The 27,153-nt window shown below is 40.6% G+C and overlaps 2 protein-coding genes across 5 annotated transcripts in view; both read right to left on the minus strand.

Annotated features, from left to right (window-relative positions):
• Positions 1-242: 242 nt before the first annotated feature.
• On the minus strand, positions 243-12,988 carry slc5a1 (solute carrier family 5 member 1). Of its 2 annotated transcripts, XM_054756331.1 has the most exons (15): positions 12,820-12,988; positions 10,274-10,345; positions 9,992-10,096; positions 9,209-9,268; positions 9,025-9,129; positions 8,786-8,891; positions 6,388-6,468; positions 6,106-6,314; positions 5,274-5,409; positions 5,092-5,199; positions 4,092-4,242; positions 3,834-4,002; positions 2,497-2,712; positions 2,337-2,436; positions 243-1,086 (listed from the first exon to the last, which is right to left on the minus strand). In XM_054756331.1, the coding sequence occupies exons 1-15, from the start codon at positions 12,958-12,960 to the stop codon at positions 872-874; spliced, it is 1,974 nt and encodes a 657-aa protein (XP_054612306.1). In that variant the 5' UTR covers positions 12,961-12,988; the 3' UTR covers positions 243-871. The 2 variants fall into 2 exon arrangements, with proteins under 2 accessions (XP_054612306.1, XP_054612307.1); XM_054756332.1 differs by lacking the exon at positions 10,274-10,345.
• A 7,867-nt stretch (positions 12,989-20,855) lies between these two features.
• The window catches only part of gnaz (guanine nucleotide binding protein (G protein), alpha z polypeptide), a 34,395-nt gene continuing 28,097 nt past the window's right edge, over positions 20,856-27,153 (minus strand). For all 3 annotated transcript variants that reach the window (XM_054756333.1, XM_054756335.1, XM_054756334.1), the window contains one exon: positions 20,856-25,083. In XM_054756333.1, coding sequence (XP_054612308.1) covers positions 24,739-25,083 — 345 coding nt within the window. In that variant the 3' untranslated portion in view covers positions 20,856-24,738. The remainder of the gene's footprint in view (positions 25,084-27,153) is intronic.

Consider the following 27,153-nt stretch of genomic DNA (forward strand, 5'->3'; position numbering starts at 1 on the left):
AACCCATAGTGGAGAATATATAGTTGAAATATTATGCAAATAAAGTTGTAATTTTACAAATTAAAAAAGTAAAATTATTATATTACATATTATTTATTTTTATTATGAGATTGAAGTTAAAAAATGACCAGAACAAGTTATGTTACTTTTTTGGTTTTGTTTTGTGTTCCAGCATTTGCAAAGTGTTTAATTTGGTCTATATAGATTGTAAGAAATGACCACCATAAACACTCCTTTGTGACGTTTATGTCAAGTAAAATATGGGTAAGATAAGTCTGGAAATAAAGGAAACAAGGTAAAGTAAAATAAACATGTATAGATCACTCATTAACCACTGTGAGAGCAATGATGGAGAGATAATGAGTGGGTCCATGACCGAGACGCAATAAAAAATGGAGAGAAGGCAACTCATGAAAGACTTTCAGGTGAGGATAGTTTGACATTCAGTTGGAACTGAAGTGGTTTAACAATACACGGACAAAGTTTATGACGACCTGAAGCGGAAATGTCTTTGTGTGACGTAACAAACACTTGTTTTCGACAGCAACAGTGACCTCTAGGGGTGTGACGGTAAAGTACATTTTTATTCATTAACGCCTGAAACAGCACTGAACTTTGAGCACGCACAAATGAGGAGGTTTGGATTGAGGTAGCACACATACGGTTCTTATAGCATTTGTTCATCTTGTTAGCTTTCTTTTTTTTAAATTAATAATCGCCACAAGTCAAGGCAGCTGTACAAGTTAGACTATAATTACAGTTGATATTAGTTTTAAACTGTTGCTTGTTCATTAAAAAAAAAACACACACACACACGGACAACACAGGAGGTTACACACGTGCCATTTAAATAAATATAAACGCTCATGTCTTAGCCGTAGAAACCGTGAAAGAAGACGGCCACGCACAGGAGGATGATGGCGTTGCCGTTGACGACGTTCCTCCATAGCGGAACCTCCGACGTGTCTGTGAGCTTCCTCTGCAGCTCCGCCTGCTCCTCCTCGCTCAGCTTCGGAGCTTTTTGTCGCTCCAGGCCGCAGAAACACATCACCGCCCTCTTGCAGAGGCCTGGTTCCTCCTCGGGTTCTAAAACACAAGAACAATGAAGGAGATAAGGTGTTTGTAATGTACTGTATGTATGAAGCTGTAATGTGCCTGCCAGCACAATAGTGAAACTGCAAAAACCAAGCTACATTGAACGCATCGGCCTGAACACGTTAGCTAACAACAATGGAGGTCTTCCTGTATTTTTCTCTGCATGTGATTGTTGGTAAGGTGAGGGCAGCAGGAACATGAACTGCTGCAGCACAGCAAAGACTGTGGAGCAACAGCAACAAGGTAAGCTAACGTTTGCATTTGTGCTTATTGTTAGCATGTATCGGCAAATTCAATTCAGTTGAAATTATGCTTCAATTAGGAATCAATTTCCTCAAGCAATGAAGCCACATGGTATCCATTCTGCATACTTGGAACTCCAGCTGATTAGGAAGTAGAAATAGTACCTCATAGTAGCTGCTTTTGCCTTCCGGAAGTAGCAAGTTAGAAAAGGGGCATATGTGAGCTTAAAATTTGAAATGTGTAATGCCTCTCCCTGGTTGTACAAACAACAGCACTACGGTTTGTCATCATTGTTTTGGTTGTAATGTACTCACACATGTCTCTCCTAAACATTTTTCCTCCATTTTGAGAGACAACTGCTAAAAGCGTTCACACGGAAACTTGTATTTTGAGACTCGTTTTCATTGTTTGGATCTTCAGATTCTAAAACAGCTAAAATATGGCATCAAATGTTTGTGGTGCAGTCCAGTTTGCTGCGGCTCGGTTTGGATAACCCCACAACAACATACAGCTTTGAACCCAATGGTACTTTTTTCTGAATGGTGGGTTTTGTTTGTGGATAAGTCTATGTCGACCAATCAATAGACAATAGTGTGTCTAGCTCCGCCCTCCACATGCATAATCAATTGGTATGACTGCAACTAGCATCCAAACAAAAGGGTACTGGAAAGTGTTTGGATATTGTTTACAATGGAAACAGAATGGTGGTACATGGGTTCCATCTAGTGGTGCACAAGAAGACCAGACATGGGTTTTATTTGTAAAAATGGTTATTTTTGAAATGCTGGAGCCTATCCCAGCTGACTTTTGGCCAGAGGCGGGGTACATCCTGGACTGGTTGCCAGCCAATCGCAGGGCAATAATCATAGCAATACAAATGTATTAATTATTGAAATTGATGGCAAGCGGCGGTAGCACAAACAGTGGTATTTGCAAAGCATGCATTTTTTAGAGGTGGTACTTGGTGTAAAAAGTCAAAGTTTATCGTAAAGTATTACCTTCCACTTCCATACTGTTGACATTTTCAACCCAGTCATCCTTCTCGAGGTCAATTCTCTCCTGGTCGCAGTTTCTCAGGCTCCAGCACAGTCGATACAACTATAGACAGGAAAATACATAGTAAAGATAAGTCATAGGTTAAAGCAGACGCTTGCGTACATGTTTGTCATCGATGGGTTTGGTGATAAGGGACACTCCCAGGATGATGATGCAGGAGACCACAAAGAGGATCATGCCAAAGTAGAGGTAGTGGACGCCGCATATGATGGTGGGACAGTTACTGGGCTCCACGCAGCTGCCTGTCCCATAAACAAACTCTGTAATCATCCTGGACAGGCCTATTAGGAGGCCGATGGCAAGGCCATAAAAGGCACCCTGGGGAAACAAAAAAAAACAGAAACATATAAGCCGTAATTGTGCACATAGGCCAGGGGTGCCCATTATGTCGATTGTGAAGGTAGTGTGGGTTGAACGCATAAACGTCACTTTGTAGATGTCATATGACATCAGTCAGCTGACATTAAGCTCCCATTGCTCAGGCTACGGAATCACTGCAAGGTCAGACGGGCGCCGCTAGCATAGCAAGCTACTGAGCTAACTAGTGAGCCTCTCCAATTTACTTGTTCTAAATTTAGTGTTTCAAACGGTTCGGTGAAGGAGGACAAAGAAGACAAAAACGTACCACTTCCACACGGAATGAGAGAACCTTTTTTTCACTTGATCTCAGCCATGTCATGTCGGCTCTGCTGGCTCGATAGCGAGTCTCCATGCAGGGTGAAAGGTCATGTCTCATAACATTACTGATGCCGAGTGACCAGAATACTACATATAACCTGTCTTTCATTATTTTTTTTACTAATTTTAGGCCGTAGTCAACCACGAAGCACCAATCATTTATGAATTATTATTTGAAAAACCACGATATAGCGAGGGACCGATAGTCAAACTGCTATATAGCGAGGGATTACTGTGCAATAAATATATAGATTTTCTATGTTTATAGTAGGAGGTCGATTTTTGGGACTCGCAGGCTGAAAAAGTGTGATCACCCCTGATATAGGAGGTAGCGATGCTAGCATGCAATGTAAAACAGCTAACTCGGGTTCAGGTAGACTCATTGCTTTCACAGTGGACATTTTAAGCAAAAAAACACAAAAAATCCACAAAGGAGTTGGTGCCTCACCAGCAATGCACCTTACTGCATGTCACTGCTAACACGCATGTAAGAGTAAATGTCATTTAATGTTGTGATTTTGGCACACTAACGTGACAATAATTGAAGTGAAAAAATGCACGATATAGTTTGAAGTAAAAGTCTTCTTTCCTCTTCAAAACACTTCATTACGCAACGTTTTTTACCAGAAAGATGTGAAGACCTTTGCACCGTCCTTCTTCAACAGGACAATAAACCGAGCAGAGTTCACCTCATACTGTTTTTCCATGCATGTGTGACTTGTTGCTGGGTAAATTAAACCGACTCTGCACTGGAAACTCACAGGCTCATTGACTCGCTTGCAGAAGATGGCCAGTATGAAGACGGCCGCAACAGGCGGCGTCAGGTAGCTGGTGATGGACTGGATGTAGTCAAAGAGCTGACCGCTCTGGGCCGACTGCACCACCGGAATCCACGCTATGCTCACGCCAATCAGCACCAAGATAAACACCCTGCGATAACAAAACACAACACAGAGACACAGTGGCAGTCCCAGCTCAGCAATCGCAGAGCGACTGTGAGCGGCAAACATTTATTTAACCTGCCAGCGATCATGAGCTCCTTTTCGGAGGCCGAGCGGCGGATTTTGGTGTAGATGTCCATGGTGAAGAGAGTGCTGGCGCTGTTGAAGATGGATGTCAGGGAGCTCATGAGAGAGGCCAGCATGACGGACAACATGAGGCCACGAAGACCTAACAACAAAAAAATAGTGTGGACATGTTGTATCGGTTGCAGAGCTTGTTTACAGTATCTCACAAAAGTGAGTACAACTCTCACGTTTCAGTAATCATTTTTATTGCAGTATATCTTCTCAAGGGGCAATACTCTGCTTTAGAGTAGTCAGTGCACAGCTTGTACAGTAGTATAGTTTTTCTATCCACTAAAACCTCATTAAATTTGAGCATCATTATTATTTAGCAGTGCTTTAACCTCTTGGACATTCACCAAAGCTGCACAGGTTGTTAATGGAATCCTCTTCCACTCCTCCATGATGAGATCACTGGCGGCTTAATTGTTGGATGCTAGGAACCTTGCGCTCCTCCATCTTTATCCCTTCCACTTGAGGATGCCCGTCGGGTGCTCATTTGGGTTCCTGTCTGGAGGAGACAATACTTGGCCACTCCCATTACATTCACCGTCAGTTTCCTCAGGAAGGCACTTGTCATCCAGGACGTGTGTTTGGGCTTAGAACTGTCATGCGTCCCAGTTCCGGCTTCACAACGTCGCAGTACATGTTGGAATTTGTGTTTCCCCTCAATGAGCCTCAGCTCCCCAGTGCTGGTAGCACTCGTGGAACCCCACACCTTGATGCTACCAGCTCCCATGAAGGAAAAACACAATTATCGTACAACTTGTGCAACAATAATGCGTAGATAATGTGTTGATTCATTTTCAGTGGCTATACTGTCATACAAGCTATACACTGACTACTCTAAAATCTATATTAATTTCTATAATATTGTCCGTTGAGAAGATATAAAATGGTTGCTGAAAAGGTACTTTGATATCCTGTAATCTACCAAACTTCATCCGCTACTTACCATTAGGCATCAGATTAACCACCATTTTGGGATAAGCAATATTTGTGCACCCCACGCTGGCCCCGCAGTGTTTTTGACATTCAGCCGGGTCCACACAAGCCACCACATCTAAAGAAAACAATAAGAGTGTTGTTCAGCTACTTCAAATGTGTAAGTCATGTTGAAATGTGGGATTTTCCCACCAGTGTAGAGGATCCTGCTGATCATTCCGGGGAATACTATGAGGAACATCGGCAGCAGCTTCAGGTAGCCGCATAGGATGCAACCACCTTTGACGTGGGATAAGCTCTTGGCTGAGAGGCAACGCTGCACAATCACCTATAAGCACATGAACAGTGCAGCTTAATGATTTGGGGTTCATGAGAAAGTGGAAAGGCAAACGTAGCTCTCTTTGATCACATGGTCATTTTGTAATAAAATATCTACAGCGGGAGGTTTCCTACAGCCACAGCTGCTGCGGTTATTTGCTTTTGTAGACCATGCACACGACGTGGCGGTTAATTAAATACAGGCATTAATTGGAGCAATAGGAATGGGCAATATGATCTCTTTCAATAGTTCCGTGAAGTTGGTTTCATTTTTTTTTTTGTGCCATTTCAGAATTGGACGCATCCCTTCGCACCAGGATGAAAAATGCAAAAGTCCCGTTGTCTCATGTTCGGAGGAAGTCGCCTGCTTCCTTTTACGCAGTGAAAGTGGACAGTGACTAAAGTAAAGTGGAACATCTTTCCATGCGTCACTAATAGTTTTGCGCAATGAACAAATAGAAGAACAAGCATACCTGCATTAGGCTTTGATTACACAGGAAATAGTAGATAGTGGCATCAGTTATGGTCATTTCTTATCGTAAAAAACGTGCAATTTTCCGTAATCTCTTATCAGCAGGCATAGCAGTCTGAACGCTGGCCACTAAAATGAGCTCTTCAGTTAAGCTGAACAAATATGAAGGGCTCAATCAACGCTGTTTTTATGAGCATGGACACATAGGAGTGCACCGATGTCCACTGGACTGACCTGATCCGTGCACCAGTACCACGTGGCTTGAATCGTCAACCCAAACACCAGGCCGGGCCATGGAAGATCTCCTGTGATGGGGTCCCTAAAAATGTGGAAAGCGTCTTGGCGAGGTTCGTAGCAGCTTTCGCTGAAGTTGGCTGTGATGGATGGAACGGCCGTCATGTAGCTTTCCTGGAAGTTTTCATAGCCGCCCACCTCATTAAAGGCTGTAAGAATAGTAATAGATTGTGTACTCACGATAAATATTGTGCTAAAATAGGATGAAAAGGTGACTATTACCATAGCCCATGAGAATGAATGATCCCACCACCATGATGATGGTCTGTAATGTGTCTGTGTAGATGACTGCGGCCAAACCACCTGAAGAACAACATTTGAGCAGAATTAAACCAGGATACGGGTTACTTTGACGAGGAGAACGTAGTATTGTTGTGAGAAAAAAAACGTGTCTTTTGAGGAACCTAACAAACTAAATTCGTATTTTTCAAAGATAAAATCTTTCAAGGTTTAGGTTGTATTTTTTTAAAACAAAAGTTGCAGTTTCATGAGAATAGAGACGTATTTATTTAACAATCAATAGTAATTGTATTGTTTTGTTTTTGTTTTGAGAAAAAGTCTTAGTCTAACAAGAATAAAGTTGTGGGGTTTACCAAAGAAAAAAAAAAGTCATAATCTTCCAAGAGTAAAGTCATGTTTTGTAGACATAATTTTACAAGAATAAAGATGTAGTCTTTTGGGGGGAAAAACATCTCTTTTAAGAAATCTAACAAGACTAAAGTCATATTATTTTAAGAAAAAAGTTTGTAATCATACAAGAATCTGTATTAATTGCATTGTTTTGCAATGTAAGTTGTAATCCAATAAGAATAAAGTCATGGTCTTACAAAATGTTGTCATGTTTTTTAGACAAAAAGTCAATGTAACAAATGTAATGTTACAAGAATATACTAAAGTATACTAAAAAACCCCCACTAAAGTTGGGTTTTTAAAAAAAAAAAAACCCAAAAAGTGGGAATTTGACAAGAAACTATAATAATTATATGACTTTGAGATGAAACTTGTTACAATGTTCCAAAAAAGTTGTAATGTTGCAAGAATAAAGTTGTAGTCTTTTGGGGGGGGAAAAAAACTCTTGAGAAATGTAACAAGACTAAAGCTGTATTTTGTATTTTAAGATTAAGGTTGTATTTTTTGAGACATAAATGTCCGTTTTACGGTAATAAAGACATTTTTAAAAAGAAGGAATCTTACAAGATTCGATGATTGTATTGTTTTGAGAAAGAAAGGCTCTAATCTCACAAAGAAGTATACAAAAAAATTCACACTTACAAGAGTCAAATCATGTTTTGTAGACAAAAAGTCAATGTTGCAAAAAAGTCAGAATCTTACAAAAATAAAGTTATAGTTCTTTCAGAGGAAAAAATTGTAAGAGTAAAAGAATAAAGTCCTATTATTTTGATAAAAATAATAGGACTTTATTAAAAAGTTGTAGTTTTAGACTAACGTCATATTTTCTTAGTAACAAGAATAAAGATTTTTTTTAAAGTCAATCTTCCAAAAAAAAAATTAATGTTCCAAGAATAGAAAAGTTGTATTCTTAAAGATGCAAATCCTTTTCTGAGAAATCTAACCAGACTAAAGTTGCATTTTTATTTTTAGACGAATGTTGCAACAGTAATTTTTTTTCAATGAGAAAAAAAACCCCTCATTTTTTTGTACTAAAAACAGCTACAAAAAATGCATATTTTTATAAGAATAAGGACATATTTTTAGGGGAAAAAATTGGAATATTACAAAATTAAAGACATTTTTTGATGGAATAAAGTTGTAATATTGCAATATGAAAGTCCTTTCTAGAAAAGATGCTTGCTTGGGTACAAGAATAAATGTGATGAATAAAGTTGGTAATGAGTTTTTGCTTCATGAGTCCCCATTCAAGGTATTCAACTAATGTGATCGTTATTACGTCATTTCCAGCACTTCAACATATTTTCCCTTTTGAATCCGCCTCATGGAATGCATCTTCACGTCCAGTCAGGTTTAAGAACAAACCACAAATGTGTGGATTACATTTCTGTGCGCTGACTAACAATTCAAAATGCATTCTATTTATTTGAGAGTGCTTATGACTTGTAAGGACTCGAAAATATCAAGCATATGACTCTTCGGACTTGACCTGTCTTGTCTTGACTTGAGACTTAACTCGAGACTTGAGATTAAAGACTTAAGATTTCCGTGAGCCTTCCAAAACGCTGACTTTCTCCCACCTGTGATACTAATGCGTGACATTGATATAGCGTTTTCAAGATAATGCATTGTGTTTGCTTAAAAAAGTGAGTTGATCATTGTGGGTATAATCGTTATGGCTCATTAATCAACAAATATAATGAGGTTAATATTGCAAGAGCTTGAATCAAGCAATAAATGATACTACTGGAGAAGGGCCACAGAAGGAAATCTCTCACTTATCCCACTTTATGGCTCATGAGCAACAATAACATGCCACTGACAAAGTGAGGAACTACTGTGAAGTGGAGCTGTGTGAGAAGACTTTAACCCTCCTTTTGCACAGACACTATCAGCAACCTGTTGTCTTTTATGATTTCGAAGGCTCCCGGGTGTGCAGCCCGAGACGCAAGTCAATGCATCCTGATAGCGCGCGCGCACACACACACACCTGTGACGGTGTACAAAGCCGTAATCACAAGCAACGCCACGACGGCCAGGTAGATGTTCAAACCGAGAGCCTGGTTGATGAAAATGGCGCCGGAAAACATGTCTGCCTGAGTGGGGAGGAAACAACGTTGAATATTTTTGTCTCATCAAATTTAAGAATGAGTATATAGAATGTTCTGTGTTGTCTGCAGGCTTTCAGACAGACACGCCTTGTTGACGTGCAGAGTTGTGTTTACTTACTGAGATCTTGGTGAAAATATACAGGAAGAGGGAGAGCACAGAGAGGTAGATGCGAATGCGCTGCCCTCCAAATCTCTTCTTCAGGTACTCGGGCATAGTGACCACCTGAACAACACTAAATGTTTGATTTTATTTCCAATTATTTCCGTCGTGTTTCATTTCAGGAATGAGTTGACCTGTTTACCCCAGCTTTAATGTAGATGGGAACAAAGAGCCAACCCAGGATGACCACCACAATGAGAGCCTGCAACACACGGCAATTATTTGATAGCCTTTGTATACGGCAAGGCACCCTGTTTAGGAGCTTAAACATTAAAAAGGGCATTATTATGATGAGATCATTGAATGAAAAAAATATGGCGGAGTATTAGGGCCACATTGGAAAAAAAATCAGAGATTTCGAGAGTAAAGTCGTGAATTTACATGAAAAAAGTCGTAAAATTACAAGGATAGTCATAAATTCTTATTTCATAGCTGTCTCAGGCAATGCCTGTCACGACGAAGTATTAAAATTATCTGTGATTACGAGAATATAGTCGTAATACTAATACTACGTCGTAAAAAAGAAACCAAAAAAATGTAAAAACAAAAAATTTTCGTTTTTCTTGTAAAATTATAAACATTAAAAATCACAATTTAAGTTTATTTTCACTTCAATTATGAGTTTTTTCATAATAGTGTGATTTCCATAATACTTTATTCTGGTAAATTTCCTTTTAAGTTTTTCTTTTAATGCCACAATTTTAGCGCTGGAAAATCCAGACTTTTTTTCCTTTGCTTTTATAAAACCAAGTCTTTATTCTGGTCAAATGTGGACATTTTTCTTGTAACGTGCTAACTTTCTATACCTGTCAAACGCAGGTTAATTTAGACTTAAATGAGGACATTTCAAGTACTGCATTGATTTTTCTGGAGTCAGAAATTTGCATTGGAATTCTGAATTGATTCAATTGCCACCATTACTCACATTCCATTCAAATCCACCGATGGCTATCCCTGAGGCTGCAGCGGTCCCGGCAATTCCCACAAAGTGTCCGCTGCCAATGTTGCTGGCAAAAAGTGACGCTCCAATCTTTAAATAAAAGTTACATACAAATATTTATCATATTTTGCCACAATATGGAATTCCACAATATAATTACATTGTACACGCCCTCAGTAGACAAAATAGTCTTCACCAACCTCACGGACGTACGTTAAAGCAATTTCACTGCGATAAACACCAAGAGTCATGATAAGTGTGTCTCACCGGCCACCAAACCATACTTCTGCCTGCGAGGAAGAACCCACCTACAGTGGCACGGTTGGTGCGTACCATAGCCTGGAAACAAAGTGGAGTAAATGATGCTTAACAAGCAAGATGTTGCAAAAATGATGTTCAACTAAAGGCCAAATAACTCAAAAATACTTGTTAATTAATTGCAGCAATACCCACTAGGTGGCAGTATGGCTACAACATCATCCTGTTCCTTTTGAACGTCTGACACCAAAGGGAGAGGAGTTTTACTCTATTTTAGTTTTATTATACAGTGGTTAAAGGAAAGCTACACATTTTTGGGGAATTTTGCCCATCATTCACGATCCCTATGTGAAACAAGAACACCCGTCTTTCGCTTTTCCCTGCGTTCTAGATAGCCGTCTCGTGCTGGCAGTTTTTTTTTTTTTTTTTACTAATAATGCATGTAATCGGGATTCATCTATTCCACCTGTAAAGCCTACAAACCTACAAAAAAAACCACCAACAAAGCTGCTTCGGAACCCCTGAGGAGACATGGAGGAGGAAAAAAAGTTGGTTAAAAAAGAAAAAGACGTAAACTATGAAGCTACGGGACACACTTCTGGTCATAGCTTGCCCCCTCATACCGAAAATCGGGTGGAAATGCATAATTTAAATTCCATCTTCAGCATTTGCGCATCCATTCCTGCACAATTGTAGAACGGACGCTCCGATGGATCGTCCACTGATTAGTTAGTATCGGCCGAAAAAAAACCACGTGATCGGCATGTGCCGATAAATGCCTTTCAAAGCCGATCACAAAAATATATATTTATTTAAGTAGATGGTAAATTAAATTGAGATTGTTAATTTGAATATAGCACAAAAATAACAAATATGGTGGATAATTACGCAGTAATTAACAGCTGTTTTTATTGATACCAGAAGAGAAAAACAAATAACATGTGTTACATTGTAACAAGTGATTTTAAACAGAACAGCTAACATTTTTAACTTTTCCCGGTACAGAATGCTTCACAATAACATTCAAATGTTGTATGTCCAAAAACGGTCTGAAAGAATCAATAGGCTGTCTGATTGTGTCACTGTCTGGGAGAGCAGCGTGCCACATTTCGTTTTTTTTTTTTGCAGAGTTCTGACTTTCTTTCACTTGTCTTTCACGCCACTTTTGAGTCTTTCTTCTGGTAGTAGCAGCTGATGTCTTTCTTGTAGCAGGTGCTTGCATCACGCCCGGCATAAAAATAGCAGAAATAGCATTAATATCCCAGTCAATAACTAGGCAAAATAAGATTTCTTCAAGAAAATCCGTCTTGAGAGCCCTTTTTATACGGCATTGTTTAGCAGTTAGCAATATGGCCGAATATAAGTTCACAAATACTCATCACACATTGTTCACTTCATTACGTAGGCTGTATAAGCACACAATAAGGTGAGTATTTCTATCTTAGCACAATGTACTTTTTATACAATTAATACTAACTTGTTCTCTACGTCGCAAGCGACAGGAAATATGTCCGTCACGGACCAGTCCTACCAGAAACAAGTGCTTGCCAATTGGTAGCTCACATATTTTTGACAGTAGGCGTTAAGGGGTTAAAGTATGGAGGTTTACAGCGAGGTATAACAGCTGATAACGGCCACTGAATCGGAGAAATGGTGTCGCTGGTGGACTGTGTATATAGCGGTGATATCAAGCACGATGTGCTCCGTGCATAAGAATCGATATCATGGTGACTTACTTGAAGGTTACAGTTGTCCGTCAGGTCCAGCTGGCCTGGGGCGTTTTTTTTCCAGTTGATTTTGGATAGGTGGAAAATAGTTTCTGCCACTGCACTGCAGGGTGCAATTCTTTGTTGTGATGCAGTCTCTTGGAGCTTTGCCCTCCTCGTCAGATACACGAAGCCTTTGCTTTGATAGTAACCCTGTACCGTATATCGCTCAGTGCAACAGACACGCTCCATGTCTGGCAAGCTCCACATGTCGACCACCAAGTCCTGAATCTCTTGGCCAAAAAGGGAAAGACGCGTGTTGTCTTACGTAGGCTTTGAGGGTGAAGGGCAAAATTGCAGATAAAGTGCAGTTTTCCTTTAACTTCTCTTTATGAACTTGTATGAAATTTAGGAATATTAAAATGTTACTTTAAAAAAAAAAACTGTAATCAGGGGTGCTGCTAGGAATTCTGGGGCCCATGGGGGAAAAAAAATCACCCTGCGCCCTCCTTGTTTATTTTTAAATAATTACCTATTTTTCCTTCTGAATTGTCCTAACTTCCCCCCCCCCTTTACGGCACCCCTGCCGGTAATACACACATATAGTTTTTATGATGAAACATTACGTACTGTGTTTGATTTGACTTTATTTTAGTTTTATTATACAGAGGTTAACGTCTTTTTATACTTGTATGACAGTGAACGACGTTATATAAAACATTGCAATTCAGTTCTCAGTCATAATAATAACAATGATGGTTTTATGATGGAATAAAATATTTAAATTTATATTGTTATTTATGTTATATTTTAAAAAAAAGATAATAAATAAAAGCCGAACAAACTCACCCATATTCCAACAGCCAAGACGACCACAAAGTAAATGACAATGACTGCGATATCGGCTGGATTGTTGAGGGCCACTCCGGCCATGTCACTTCTTGCATCATCAGTCCTCTTGACTGAGAACCCAAAATAGTTATAAGACATTGCAGTGGTTGACCTCCACCACCACCGCCTCCGGATACGAGGGTTGATGAATAAAGCACCTGCAAGCAGGCACCTATGCACCTTTAATCCCTGAAGGCAGCATAGGAGGGAGGCGGGGTCAGGCATGGGAATAATGGAAGGTTGCAGGCGGTCACAGTGATGGAGCAAAAAAAAAATCTGACGTGGTGTTTATCTGGTCAACCAATAAAATCGTTCTGTTTGGTTGAGAGTGTGTGTACTGAAAGCAAAGATGCTGTTAATCATCAACACACAAGGAAATACCTCCTGGTGAAACTTGCAGAAAGACAAAGGCGCTACAGATAACCTCCATTAGGCAGTAACTTTTCACTTTTCTTCTGAAAATCCATTAAAATGAAGCATCTCAAACGTGCACACGGCAACAACAGTTTACCAATAAAAGCTGTCAATCAGTAAAAAAAAAACATAGTAAAACATAAAATATGCTTTGAGAGTAGCAGCATTTATCAATCAAAACATGGCCTTGACAGTTTGATTAACCTTTACCCTGCAGAGGAAATTGACATTACCATAAAACTATGACACATATATAATCTCTAATTAATCATCTTTATTGAAATGGACTTTTATCCTGTATTTTGTTCTACCTTTATTCAAAACACTAAGGAAAATGTGCGTCTGTTATGAATGTTATGAAATCTGCAATACAATAACAGGCTGGAAACTGCATGTTAAAACAATAGGTAGTGCTATAACTTCGAACCAGAAGATCATTTTAGCCAATTAGCAAGCTGAAAATAATTGTTTTAGGAAAAGCCGTGGTGCGAAGAATGGTAAATGAAGTAACAAGACGACTCGTACATGCAGAAAGCAGCACACATTGCGAAATTATACAAAGGGGGCAATAAAAAAAATCATTTCCCAAACAAAGACAGGTGTTTCCGTAACCAAAATACAGTACATACACTACTGTTGGTCACACACGAAGCCATACAAGACACAGCAAGACTAAACATCTCACATGGATGAGGAACTACTTCAAAAAGTATTTTGAGAACACAAGGTCTTCAAGAAGACAACCGTGTGGCTACCATGTGGGTTCTTGAAGTATCTGATAGCTCGACTCTACCTAATTCGCCCAACGGTCAAGAGGAACTCGACAAAATCATTCAAGAGATTAAAAGGATCCTAGAGGCGGGATACTTTTTCCTTAGACCTTGAGCACGATCAGGCCAAAATGGGAGGAACTGGTACACCAAAGCTTCGACAGTTAAGGCAGTGATCTCCAACCCCCGGGCCGCGGCCCGGTACCGGGCTGTGGGTCATTTGGTACCGGGCCGCACAGAAAGAAAAAATAATTTCATGATGTTTTATTTTGAAAAGTGGCCGGATTCTCTCTGTTACATCCGTCTCACTTGACGCATGTCCATTGTGCGTGTGCTAACTTTCTCTCGACACACAGATAGACTACTACTGTATTTTTACCATTGTTCTTTCACCTCATATTTAGTCTCAAATGCTGATACTATGTGGGAATGCATAAAGGTAAGTTTTGATGACTTATTGAGTGCTAATGTGCACATTTGTCTCAAGTTAATTCATACTAGTACACTGCCTTTTACCACACACGTCAAACAGCGATGTAACCATCTCTCTGGAAAAACTCCAGAGATAAGATAAATTAGATCGCTATAATAAACCCCGCCACTCCACCCCATCCCCCGGTCCGCGGGAGATTTGTGGGAACACAAGCCGGTCCGTGGGTCAAAAAAGGTTGGGGGCCACTGAGTTAAGGAACTCTTCTCTCAAACCAAGATGAGACAGCCTTCAGGAAAGAAACTGAGGAATATCTGCAAAACTCCACACAAGTTTCACAATACCAGACTGGCAAGGAAGACCGAATGAAATCAATTCTCCAACGGCAAAGCAGGAGATTGTCGGACTTGTAAAGTCAAGAGCCAGCCTAACACCACCAGATCAGAAGAGAGCTATCCAAACTGTTCAGGAAGCTATTCAAGGAGATTACAAAGTTGCTCACGTCTTCACAAGAATATGCACTGACGAAACTGGATGGCAAAATGGATTTTGAGTGAAACAGTGGCCCAAAACGAACGGGGAACAAATGTGTATTCAACCAAAGTGGGAGGAAGTTTCTCGAGAAGAAATGGCCCAAAAGGTCAAACCACCAGTGGAAACAGGATCCTGGCATAGGTCCCTGGGGAGTCAAGGTGCTGCAGGATGTAGTGTTGACTGCATCATCCACCCGTTAGCCTTGTAGGCAAACTGCAGGAGGTCCAGCAGGGGGCCTGTGATGTCCTTCAGGTGGCTCAACACCAGCCTCAGGGCCTGTCAGGGACACAGGCCTGTAGTCATTTAATCCTGAGATGGAGTGTTTCTTGGGGACGATGGTGTGGCTTTTGAAGCAGGAGGGCACTTCACACAGCTCCAGTGCACCACCACAGACTGAAGACATCTGGGAGTACAAGAAGCTTAAAGCAAGAGTCAAAAGCAACAGAAGAGGTTGCCATTGTGGCACTAACTAGTGGCGACCACGTTGTGGTTGAATGCCATCATCTAGTGGTCAAAATATGCTATTACAACTACGGTGCGTTAAAAAGATTAAGGCAATGCAATGTTTATTTATAGAGCACAAATTGTATACAAGGTCATCCAAAGTGCTTTACAGAAAAGAAGGGTGAAATCACTTCATAAAATAATTCCGTAAAATATGAAACCATTCTGAAATCATTACATAATATTCTTTAAAATTGAAGAGGGCAAGCGTTTTCAGCCTGGATTTGAACATTGCCAAAGTTGAGGATTGTTGCACATCTTCCGGAAGACCGTTCCAGGTTTTGGCAGCATAAAACTGAAACGCAGCCTCAACCGTGTTTAGTCCTGACTCTGAGCACCCGCAGGAGACCACTCTCTGAGCTTCTCAGAGCTTGAGATGGTTCATGTGGCTCTAAACATGTTAGAGACGTACTTTGGCGCAAGACCATGAAAAGACTTGTGCACAAGCAAAGCTGTTTTAAAGTGTCCTTTAAGTATCCTTTAAGAGCGACAGGAAGCCAGTGCAGAGACCTGAGTAGTGGACTAATATGGTCATATACCCTGGTTGTAGTCCGGACTCGAGCAGCAGCATTCTGTATGTACTGCAGCTGTTTTACAGCTCCTTTAGCGAGCCCGGTGAGAAGGCCGTTACAGTAGTCTAAAGTAGTCTGATGGAGACAAAGGCAAGGATTACATGTTTAAATAAACAAATAATGCTACATTTTTAAGAGCTGCCTCACACGTGAAAAACAGTATCACTATTTCATTCAAGTATATACAGTACATACACAACGTCATTGTGACTCTTCTTTATTTTTGCCTATAACCGAGAGTGACCACTAGATGGCAGCAGACACCGCCACACATTACTAATAAAGATGGCGGTTGTAGGCAATAATGTTCTACGCCTGTGGCCTTTGGCATATAGTTTATTGGGCGTATTTTAGAAGGTCCAAATTCTACAGATTTTCAACAGCTTTAACTGGAAGGTTCTAACTGGAACTAACTGGCAATTTTAAAGTGCTTTTAATAGCTCCTATTTGTATCGGCTGTGTTTGGACTGTAGCCTGCCTCTGACTGTCTCCAAGAAGGTCTACTGTGCACTTTATCCACTTTTTACATATACACTCTAACTCTAGTAAATGCCGTATGTACGTCTCCTCGAGTGTTCCAGCAAAAGCCTTCAACACAACGAGCAGGCATAGTATAAACAACATATAACACCTTTTAGCTATTTTAGCAACACCTTTTGTTACCAATGTGGTCGGCATAACTAGCAAGCTACTCCTCTCACAATGGTGATATGATTTAATGAGCTAACGGATGAACAAAACGCAATAATGCTGAAGTTATGTACTGTAGTTTACTTACAATGTGGTCTATACAAAGTGAGAAAATAGAGTTGAATCCCTCGCTCACTTTGGCTGCTGTCAGACAAAATCAAGAATTCCTTCCTTAATATGAAGCTCGAGCTTCAATGGAGATTAATTCTCAACATACTCACAAAATTCTAGCACGCTTTTAATGCACTTCTAAGTCCACACATGTAAGTTTGGAAATGCATATTTGACCAATTATTTTATTAAATATATAGGGAAAGTTCAGCTTCCCTTTATAGTCAATGAGCAATCGCCACTGACCACAGGGTAACATTAAGGAGTGGAACAGTTTGGAAATGCATATTTGACCAATTATTTTATTAAATATATAGGGAAAGTTCAGCTTCCCTTTATAGTCAATGAGCAATCGCCACTGACCACAGGGTAACATTAAGGAGTGGAACAAGAGAACACGAACGTTAGCAACACTAGCATAGCTATGTAAGCTACAGTGCTAACGTTAGGATCACATTTCAACAGCAACATTCATATTCACTGAAGAAAACCAACATGATTAAACTTACAGCTCCCAAGTCTGTCAAAGCAACCGTTTGAGTCGCCTCTTCTCTCAGAAGTGGAGTGAGGTAGATGATAGCTTTTTCTCACGTTTGGTGCTCATAAACAGGCTCTGGTTGGAACATCATTACATTTTGCATAATAAATGAGCTTTTGTAGGACATGGTGTCTACTGCAGCTATTTGAGAAAATCCGGTATGTTGGCGGTAACAAGACATGATAGACCAGGCATTATTCAGGTTCCGTGGGTCAAGAGGCTTTTTTAAAAAAAATTTTTTATTTAAAGCGACCGGGAACTCGAACAGATGGTGTAGAACCAGCTGTCAGGTTGCGGGGTTGCGGTAGTTGATTACATCGGTCTGGAAGAAGAGCAGATCAGCAGTTATGTTCCAGGAGACGGAGTGTGCAAGAGGGCAAAAGTTAAGCCTGCTCATGGGAATCTTTGTAGGACTTCATTTCAGATGGCCGGCTGCCGACATTAGGCTCATGGCAGACAGGTCAGAGGATGAGGTGCTAACAGGAGGGAGCCCGATGGATAAACTCTAAAATGTCATCGCTCTTTTTGTCAACACGCAGACAGATTTTTTTTTCCGCCCCAGATTTGTGCGTTTTGAGTCACCAGGTGGTCCGCAACCAAGGAGCTAGAGATGCTTTCGAGGGGGTTCACGGGTCAAACTGGAGTTCGCTGGATGAAGCCAGGAGAGGTAAGATGACAACCTAGTATCCTAGTATCCTCTGGGTAGAGATACTTAATAGAGGCATCCGCGGTGAGCAGCGTCAGAAAAAAAATGGTCAAGCGAGCCCAGTGGCATGGACACGTCATCTTCTCACTATTTATTCGCCGAAACAAACAACAACAAACCCAATTGATCCAGAAGACTGGAAATGTCGGCAGTGGCCTTGGCAGGGACTGTGTGGATGTTAATTGTTTGTTGATCCCATCGGACTGCCAAGAATGTCAGCAAGTGCCTGTGGTTATTGAAGTTATTGCTTTTCTAGAAAATACTTTCTCGTGATTCAACGTCTCTAGACAGTTCCTATGTATGGACTGATGTAACGGATGCCAGCCTGTGAGGCTGCGCAAGTGTACGTTGGTAAAACCTCACTCCCTCTGCCTTGAGAGCTGTGATGAACACGCGGTCGACAGTCCGGGCTTCTGGCCGTGTGGTCAGCGCTCTCGTCTCCCATTGCGAAGGTCCTGTGTTCGAGCCCCGGAGCGGGCAGTGTGAAGCAGGGCGGGTTACACTGAATCATCTTGTGTTCTTAGAAGCCTGTCTATGACTACCAAATGTGATCAAAATCAATCATCCCTGCCTGCCTCGCCCAGGTTCCTTGTGTGTGTTTTGTATAAAACATGATCCAATGTCAATTTCGACGAAACAATATACAACGGTGGAACTTGCATCACAGCTGCTTTGATTTACGAAGTATATCACATTTTGCTGCATCCGAAACATGTACGTAGTCCAAACTCTGACAAAATGTTAAAACATAAACATAAACAGCGTAGTCCGCACACTGTTGAACTAAAAATGAATGGAGGAAGACTATGTACAAATGAGCTGACATCTGCACTGATACATAATGTGAACTTCAGAATTTTTATGGGTTATTTGTCTGTTTTTTTTTAATATCAAAATTCAGACAATAACGAAATAAGCCAATAATAATAATAACTGATACAGTATCAGTACTATAGCAGCGTGTCAACGATACGCGTTACGATACGATTTTCTACTGATCTGTTTCTTATAATCAATACACTTTGGGGGAACTATTGTTTTACATCATGTTTTCGCGGAAGGTTAAGTGTGTTACTCTTGTGCTGACTAATAGGGGTGTAACAATGCAAGTATCTGTATCGAACTGTTCAATACACATGCGTACCGAACCGTGATCCCTGTATCGAACAATACGCAGTTTCATATTTTATCAACTTCTGACGCTGTGCTCAGTGTATCTGCGATCAACTACTCTGGCTTAGGTTGCATTGTCAAGCACAGAGACACTGAACTCCGCGTCCCACATTCATACCTTGCTGAAAATGTTGAAAAATCAGAAATATGTTCAAAATCTTGGGAATTTCAATAAAATTAAAATTAAAAAAGGCAAGGTAATTAATTTTTTTGTCTTGAAAAAATATCGAACCGTAACAAAAAGGTATCGAACCGAACCGAACCATGAATTTTGTGTATCGTTGCACCCCTACTAACTAACAATGCTTTGAAACAGTGGTCCCCAACCTTTTTTGACCCACGGACCGGCTTGTGTTCCCACAAATCTCCCGCGGACTGGGGGGGGGGGGTGTTCGTACATTATAGCGATCTAATTTATCTTATTTATGATGTATTGTGTAAAACTAAGACATGAAATAACATCAAATTAAAAGCACAAAATGAATGCTGACCCACCATCCACCAGTTCATTTCATGAACTGGTGAAAATGAAATAATGGAAATGATTTTTTCTTTTTGTGCGGCCCGGTACCAAATGACCCCGGGGGGTTGGGGACCACTGCTTTGAAAAACACAGTGTACAGTCTCACACGGAGTTTGAAGCATGGCCCATCCACTAGATCTGTGTTATGTCACATACATATGTCGCCATTACATCACGTCCTGGTCAGCCCAGCAGCACCGAAAATGGTATAAATATAATTTTTCCATGACTATTTATGTGTATGCACAGAAAAACTAAAGAAACGGTGAGGCACTTGTTAATCACACTCAAGCACATGTAAAAATGTCAATATTGTTTGTTTTTTTCAAAACCTTTGACTTAAAACTCATTTATTTACTCATACAAAGTGCAAATCAAGTATTTATCAAAATATAGTTTGAATAAGTAAATAAATTAGAGCATTTTTACTGTAAATGTTATAATTGAGATTTCAGTGAACGGTGCCCTGCTGCCACTGAATATACCAAAAGTACCTCTTTCAGAAGAATGACCCATTTGGAAAAAGTGTTGAAAACCTTTTCAGTAGCTTGTCTGGCACTGACACTCTCCACATGACAATCATGAGGCATAACAAGCGGAACTGGCCGGTCTACAGTGGATTTTTGAAAAATGTGAACCCAACAGAATTTCCCACTACTGTCAACATCAATCCAAAAAAAAGATTGATCCGCGGGCATAACTCACTTTTCAGAAGTGAAGACAGCGTGAGCAATGGGAGGGAGAGCAGACTCGCCACTGCAGCTGATGACTTTGTCAAATAATCAGCGAGCGGCATGGTGCTGCATGTTGTCACGCCGTCACAGGGAGGCCACGTTTATTCAGGAGTAATTTAATTGCATACTTCATGTGGCAATTAGACTTGGCCCAGCAGCTACATTGTTCAGCGAGGACAAACACTTCCCATCTCATGATTTTTTCAGTTCGTTTGATGCTGCATAGTTACGAAAAAGCAGAGGACAAAACAAGCGTCTGTTTCTGTTGCCAAAAAACACATTTGCAACACAGTGAAAATTTGCATAAGTTGTTTTATTCATAGTTGTCCTTTTTCATTTAAGTTTAATTGATTTTTTTTTTTCCTCTTGAAGTGGACATCCTGTCAAGCGTGAAGCCCTTAGCTGAGTTGTTTGCACGTCTTTAAGTGAAAAGAAAGCGTAAGAGGAGGAGTGCAATAGAATTGTCCTCCTTCTCTTACTCACTCTTTCTCTCTTTGTCACCCAACTCAACCACTGTTATTTGTTTTGACAAAGAATGCACCGTACAGTATATTTACACATGATACTGACTGTTGGACAATTTCCACTTAGATAATGCAAGGAAGATTGAACTTTTGCGTTGAACTTTTTTTTTCACATTCTCCACAGTCCTTGTTCTCCTCTCTCCTTGATTTACCTTCCCATCATCATATTTTCATCATCATTTATATGGATAAACTCTTCAATAGAATCCTCTCTTGACAACTGTACAATCGTACACAGTGATTGACTTCAATATATATTTTGTGGGAATATATTATTCAAACCTAAGAAAAAGAGAAACAGAATTCCAAGGAAAATAGAGTAGTAGTATCCCAAAGTAACGAAAAACATGCATGTTGTAACATATTTTTCTCCCATAAAACCAAACCGAAAATAATCATAAAGTTGTCCGTTTTTATTTACAAACTGATCTTGGCACTGTTTTTGTCTTACGGCAGAGAATACTTTTTGACACTATCGAGTGTAACACTCCTGGTATGACGGACGCCAGTGACCTGCTATGGAAAAAAAAGTCAGGTTTGACAGACATATTCTTTTTTTTGTTGACTTAAATGCACAAAAAGCCAAAGAAAGGAGAGGAAAAGAAACGGTGTTAAGAGAAGTTAGGTGGAGACAAATTGAAATAGTGCGTAGAAAAGTTCGACTTAAAACTGTGGCAGTTTCCTCTTTCAGGCAGAAACCCTTTGACATCATGTCGACCGTTATGTGATTCCCCCCTCAAGAAACCCCTCTTGCGACTCCTCACTGTCATAGCATTCTTAGGCTGCGTTCATACTTGTGGTTTGCTACTCTATTCCGGATCTAAAATGCGAAAAAGTACGCACTTTGGTGCGCATATCTTAGCGTTCACGGTGGGATTTTTGTCATGGGACCAAAGGTTATGCAGTAAAGAACATATGCATAAAGTAAGGACTTGATTGGGCAGCTTTTGCAATGTAATACTTGACAGAACTCAAATAGTCCCAAACCAAAATGCCATCGGATGGGTTCAGTGTCTGAGTAGATGGTTCGGAGTGAGTTCGGTTCTGTCCTGTAGACTGGAGTCTTGTTTCAGTCGTTCCCTGACCACATCAATGGCCGCGGTGGTGATATTGAATGATGTCTCAGGTTCAGGACCTCGTTGGTGAAGTCTGTTGTGAAGAGTTGTGTAGCAGACTTTTACAAGAGGTGCTTGTTATATAGTCATTGTGTTGGACGTCGATATGGTGTGGGGTACCACCAACCAGTGATGCAAGAATGGTGGCTAGCTATTTGGTAATGTTGAAGGTGGGGGAATTTAATGCTTCTGATGATAGGCCAGAGTGGAGCTTGTGAATTTTTGGAAGTCTGTAAGTGCAAGGCGTGGGTTCATGCAGTAGAACATGCGTCGGTCAATTCCAGCTGCTAGCTTCTGAAGACATTCAATGAACTTCTTCTTTTATCCACTGGTGGGATCCCTCTATCATCTACCTTATGTGTTGTCGTCCAGTAGTGCAGTCAGCTTTGCCTTGTCATCCATGGTGTTGATGATCAGTGCATCTTCTCTAGTTAGCTGGTAGAATTGTGATGTCGTCGTTCTGTAGCGATGTCATTGCCTTCCTTTCTTGGGTGGCAAGGTTCAATGGCCCTCTTCTCTAAACAGAGGAAGAAGTTTGCAATGTCCTAATGTCTCGTCCCATAGGATGAGGGGCCGCTAATGAGCTGTTTTGCCAGCAACAGTATTAGTGTCTTCATGCATTGCCTTCATGTATGGTATTTATGCTTGAATGATCTGTAAGTTTCCAGTGAAGTGGCAGCAGTGCTTAAACTAAGCAATCAAACTAATCTGCCTGTTCAACCCAGAAGTACAATCATCTCTTGTTTATCGAGGTTAATTGGTTACAGACCCGAGCCGCACGGTGGGTGAGTGGTTAGCATGTTGGCCACACAGTCAGGAGATCGGGAAGACCTGGGTTCAAATCTCCGTTGGGCATCTCTGTGTGGAGTTTGCATGTTCTCCCCATGCATGTTAGGTTAATTGCGTGAATGATTGTTTGTCTATATGTGCCCGGCGATTGGCTGGCGACCAGTCCAGGGTGTACCCCGACTCTCTCCCGAAGTCAGCTGGGATAGGCTCCAGCATACCCCCACGACCCTAATTTGGATAAGCGGCCCAGAAAATTGATTTTCTATGAATTTCTGTAGGATTCAATTTTAATAAATAGCCATCTTTACACACCTTTTATTCTTTGTTTACACCACATTGCTAATGCGCAGCTGCTACGGGATCACTGCAGGGACACAAGAGCATGCTAGCGAGCTAAGTAATTAGCCTCCATTTTATTTGTTCTAAACTTAAGTAAGGGTTTCAAACAGTGGGAAAGAAGGACAAAGTAAGAAGCCAAGAACTTGCCACTTTCATATGGAATGGGAGAACTTTTTTTCACTCTGTCACGTCGAACATGGCATGGCTGACTACATGCATTGTTAAGGTCATGTCATGTCATGTCTCATCAATGTTGTGTGTCATTACTGGCGCCGAGAGACCAGAATACTACATACAGGTATGACTTGTCTTTCAGTATTTTTTGGCTGATAATGGGCTACCACGAAACAGCGATCATTTATTAATTAACTCGTTTTTGAAAAAGCGCGATAGAGTGAGGGAGTGATGTTTGAACCACGATGTAGTGAGGGACGACTGTACACAGAAACATTAGTGTGCAGAGCTGACGGAGGGTGAGCAATGGAGAAGTTTCTGACAGAAATGAAAAGAAAAAGGAAGGAGACATCAGATGCAAGGAAAACAAACAATTACTGGAATAAAAAGGCCAAGACATACAACGAAGCACACATAGCCCTTGGGTTTATGGTAGGAAATTAGGAAAGACCAGTGTGTGAATCGTTTTTCATTTTTGTGAATCTTTTTCCTCTGAGCATTCTTGGGTTAAATAGAGTTCATGAACTTAACTTGAAAATGAAGTTGTTGCAGTTTATTTATCTATTTGTCTATGTATTTTGGTGCCAGCAACCCATACAGTGGTTTGTGCAGATAAATAATGATCAAGTTCTCAATAGTATTTCAGTTCATAACGAAAAATATTTGAGAACCACTGCTTTATGCATATGTTCTTTACTACGCAGCCTTTAGTCCCATGAAACAAATACCAGGGTGAGTGCGCAGCAAACTGTACCAAAGTGAGCACTATGTATCTTTTTTTTTTTATATTTGAGCTCTGGACCGGAGTACTGAACCACAAGTGTCAACGCACACTTACAGTGGAAAAAAATCCTTCAAGAGCACATTTTTAAAAATTTTTCCCCCAAAAAATATTTCCTGTAAAGCAGCATTAAATGTCCTCAGGCAAATAAAACAAAAGTGAACCCAAAAAAAGTCACCTGGCAATTGCTTGGTAGTCTTAGGTTTGGCAGGCAGGTGGAGGAAAGTGTCCAACATGTCCACTGTTGTCAAGTGCTTGTCTCTTCGTCCAAACATCCTGTGTGTGAACAAACGTAAGGGTGTGTTTGGGTGTCTCTGCATACTCATATTCACTGCATCTGTCGCCTCAGCTAAAGCATTTCAATCCTCCATCAGCCTTCCCTTCCGCTTTACTACAACTTGCATTCTGTTCACATCAATCTGATAAGCCGCGACCGCCCACCCGCCGTCCAAACTCCTAGCACAACCCGATGTACTTGAGATTGTTTTGGATGATCACGTCCGTGACGGCGTCAAACACAAATTGGATGTTGCTGGTGTCTGTGGCACAGGTGAAGTGCGAGTAAATCTCCTTGGTCTCCTTGTTGCGGTTGAGGTCCTCGAACTGCCGCTGCACGTAGACGGCCGCCTCCTCGTAGGTGTTCTGGCCCTTGTAGTCGGGGAAGCACACAGTCAGCGGGATGCGCTTGATCTTCTCCGCCAGCAGGTCCTTCTTGTTGAGGAAAAGGATGAGCGACGTGTTGGTGAACCAGTTGTTGTTGCAGATGGAGTCGAAGAGGCGCAAGCTCTCGGCCATCCGGCTCTACGAAGGACGGGAGAATGGAAGAAAAGCAGACAATGAGGCTTTTTCATTTAAGGCCGCACACGTTAATCCGACCTAATGCACAATCTCAGCTAAACAGGACCATGTAAGTTCAAAGCAGTCATAAAAACCTACTTGACTGATAAAATATGCCATCTTTGTGACTTAAGAATGCAAAAGATGACTATTTAAAGCTCCCATATTATACAATATTGGCTTTTTACTGATATTCTAGGTGTCCTTAGAACGTGTTTATTAGCACAAAACGTGAGAAAAATCTATTACACCCTTGATTGTTGAGAGAAGAGGTGCTCAAACGGTCGATTCTTGAAGTTGCAGGTTTTCATGACGTCATTAAGTTAAGGAAAAACCTCCGTCCTCATGGCCATGATATCACCTCTGACCCACCCCTAGTGAGATTGCCCCATGTATACGGCCACCATGGAGGACAGCTTTGTAAAAAAAAAAAAAAAAAAGGCTTTGCTACACATCATAAAATAAAACTGTCAAGGCATCAAGGCCAGAATTTGGACAAGACACTTCCAATACACTATTGTTTGTTGCTAAGTGCTGTTCAAAATGTTGCGCTAAACACATCCTAATGTCAAATAACACAATAAGACAAGCTTTGCCAGCATTTCTGTCACCACCCACACATTATTTCCTCATGTGTAGAGCAAAGGATCAGTTTGTCAAGGAAGCATCTTGCATTGCCTTTCCAGACGATTACAAAATGTAATTAACGTATAAGCCATTAGTGGATAAGTGTAGCTAAAGTCAAGATATTTGATGTATGTGATAAGCGTGAAGCAAAAAATAATCCCATGTCTTGACACACGTAGTGTTGTCTGATCTGCTGCTGTTTTAATCAGTGACGTTAGCTCGCGCTAGCGCCACCGTCTATGGGTTTCAAAGAGGAATCGCTTACGTCAACAACGCACTTACGTCACCCACGCAGAGGACGAAGGAGGAAGCGGATGTTTGAAGGCGCGGGAAGATTGAAGCGGCGAGAGAACGCGACAAGGCAACAATAGAGCAGGAAAACAAAATGTGGCTAAACAGAAAGGTGAGCACCGTGACGTGTATCCGTTGTAATGCGGCACTTACATACCACAACAGCACATCTTATATGTTGCATCATCTCCTCCCGAATGGAGCAGAAGATCCAAGACAAAGTAAAACCAACATATCGCAAATCAGTGAGATGAAGGTTAACGTACCTTACTAGTACTGTACTTTAGCCGTGTGGAGGGCTAGCTTTCCCTTAATTATCACTACCGTCGAATGTGTGGCAGTTTATTACTCACTAATCAGTAGCTCCTCATATCTAGCAGACAATAGTGTGTAATGGAACAAGGAAGTGCGTGTCTCACTCACTTAGTCCACTACAGAAGGTGTCTTCATTTTACTTTGAACACTGCAAAAATTCAATATCTCATAAAGAATATTTGTCTTGTTTCTAGTCAGCCTGTCAAAGTTGAGGATTTATAAATGCACAGCCATCAACATAAGGTAATATGCAATTTAGTCTTAGTAATGTCTTAGTATAGTAATTATTATTTCTCTCCTTTTCCAGTAAATACTTACAGTCTGAGATGGATAAATTCACCTGCAAAAGCGCCAGCATGTCGTCCATCCAACCCAAGAAAATACAGTTTGTTCCTATGCACAATGTGAATTTAAGAAATAAAATGGTTGATTATCTAAAAAAAAACTTAAACCAATTGGTCGTTCATTATTGAGTGAAATGTTTGATTTTCTCTCGTGTATTTATAATTTATTTATAAAAAGTTTTTATTTCGACTACTCGATTAATTGAACATTTTCAGTAGAATACTCGATTGCTAAAATATTCGATGGCTGCAGCCCTAAAAATGTGACACAATGCCATTATTCACTTGTTGCGGATGACTGCATCATCATCATCATCATCTGACCAAACAGAATTTATTCTTATTTTTTTTACTGGGATTTATCATGTGCCAGTCACATTTTTGCCCACTTGGGTACAAACTACAGTACGTGTCATTTTCCAGGTCGACAACAGTACATCTGAATGACTCCATGCAA

This window comes from Dunckerocampus dactyliophorus, chromosome 17 (assembly GCF_027744805.1).
Source record: "Dunckerocampus dactyliophorus isolate RoL2022-P2 chromosome 17, RoL_Ddac_1.1, whole genome shotgun sequence".
Taxonomy (NCBI): domain Eukaryota; kingdom Metazoa; phylum Chordata; class Actinopteri; order Syngnathiformes; family Syngnathidae; genus Dunckerocampus; species Dunckerocampus dactyliophorus.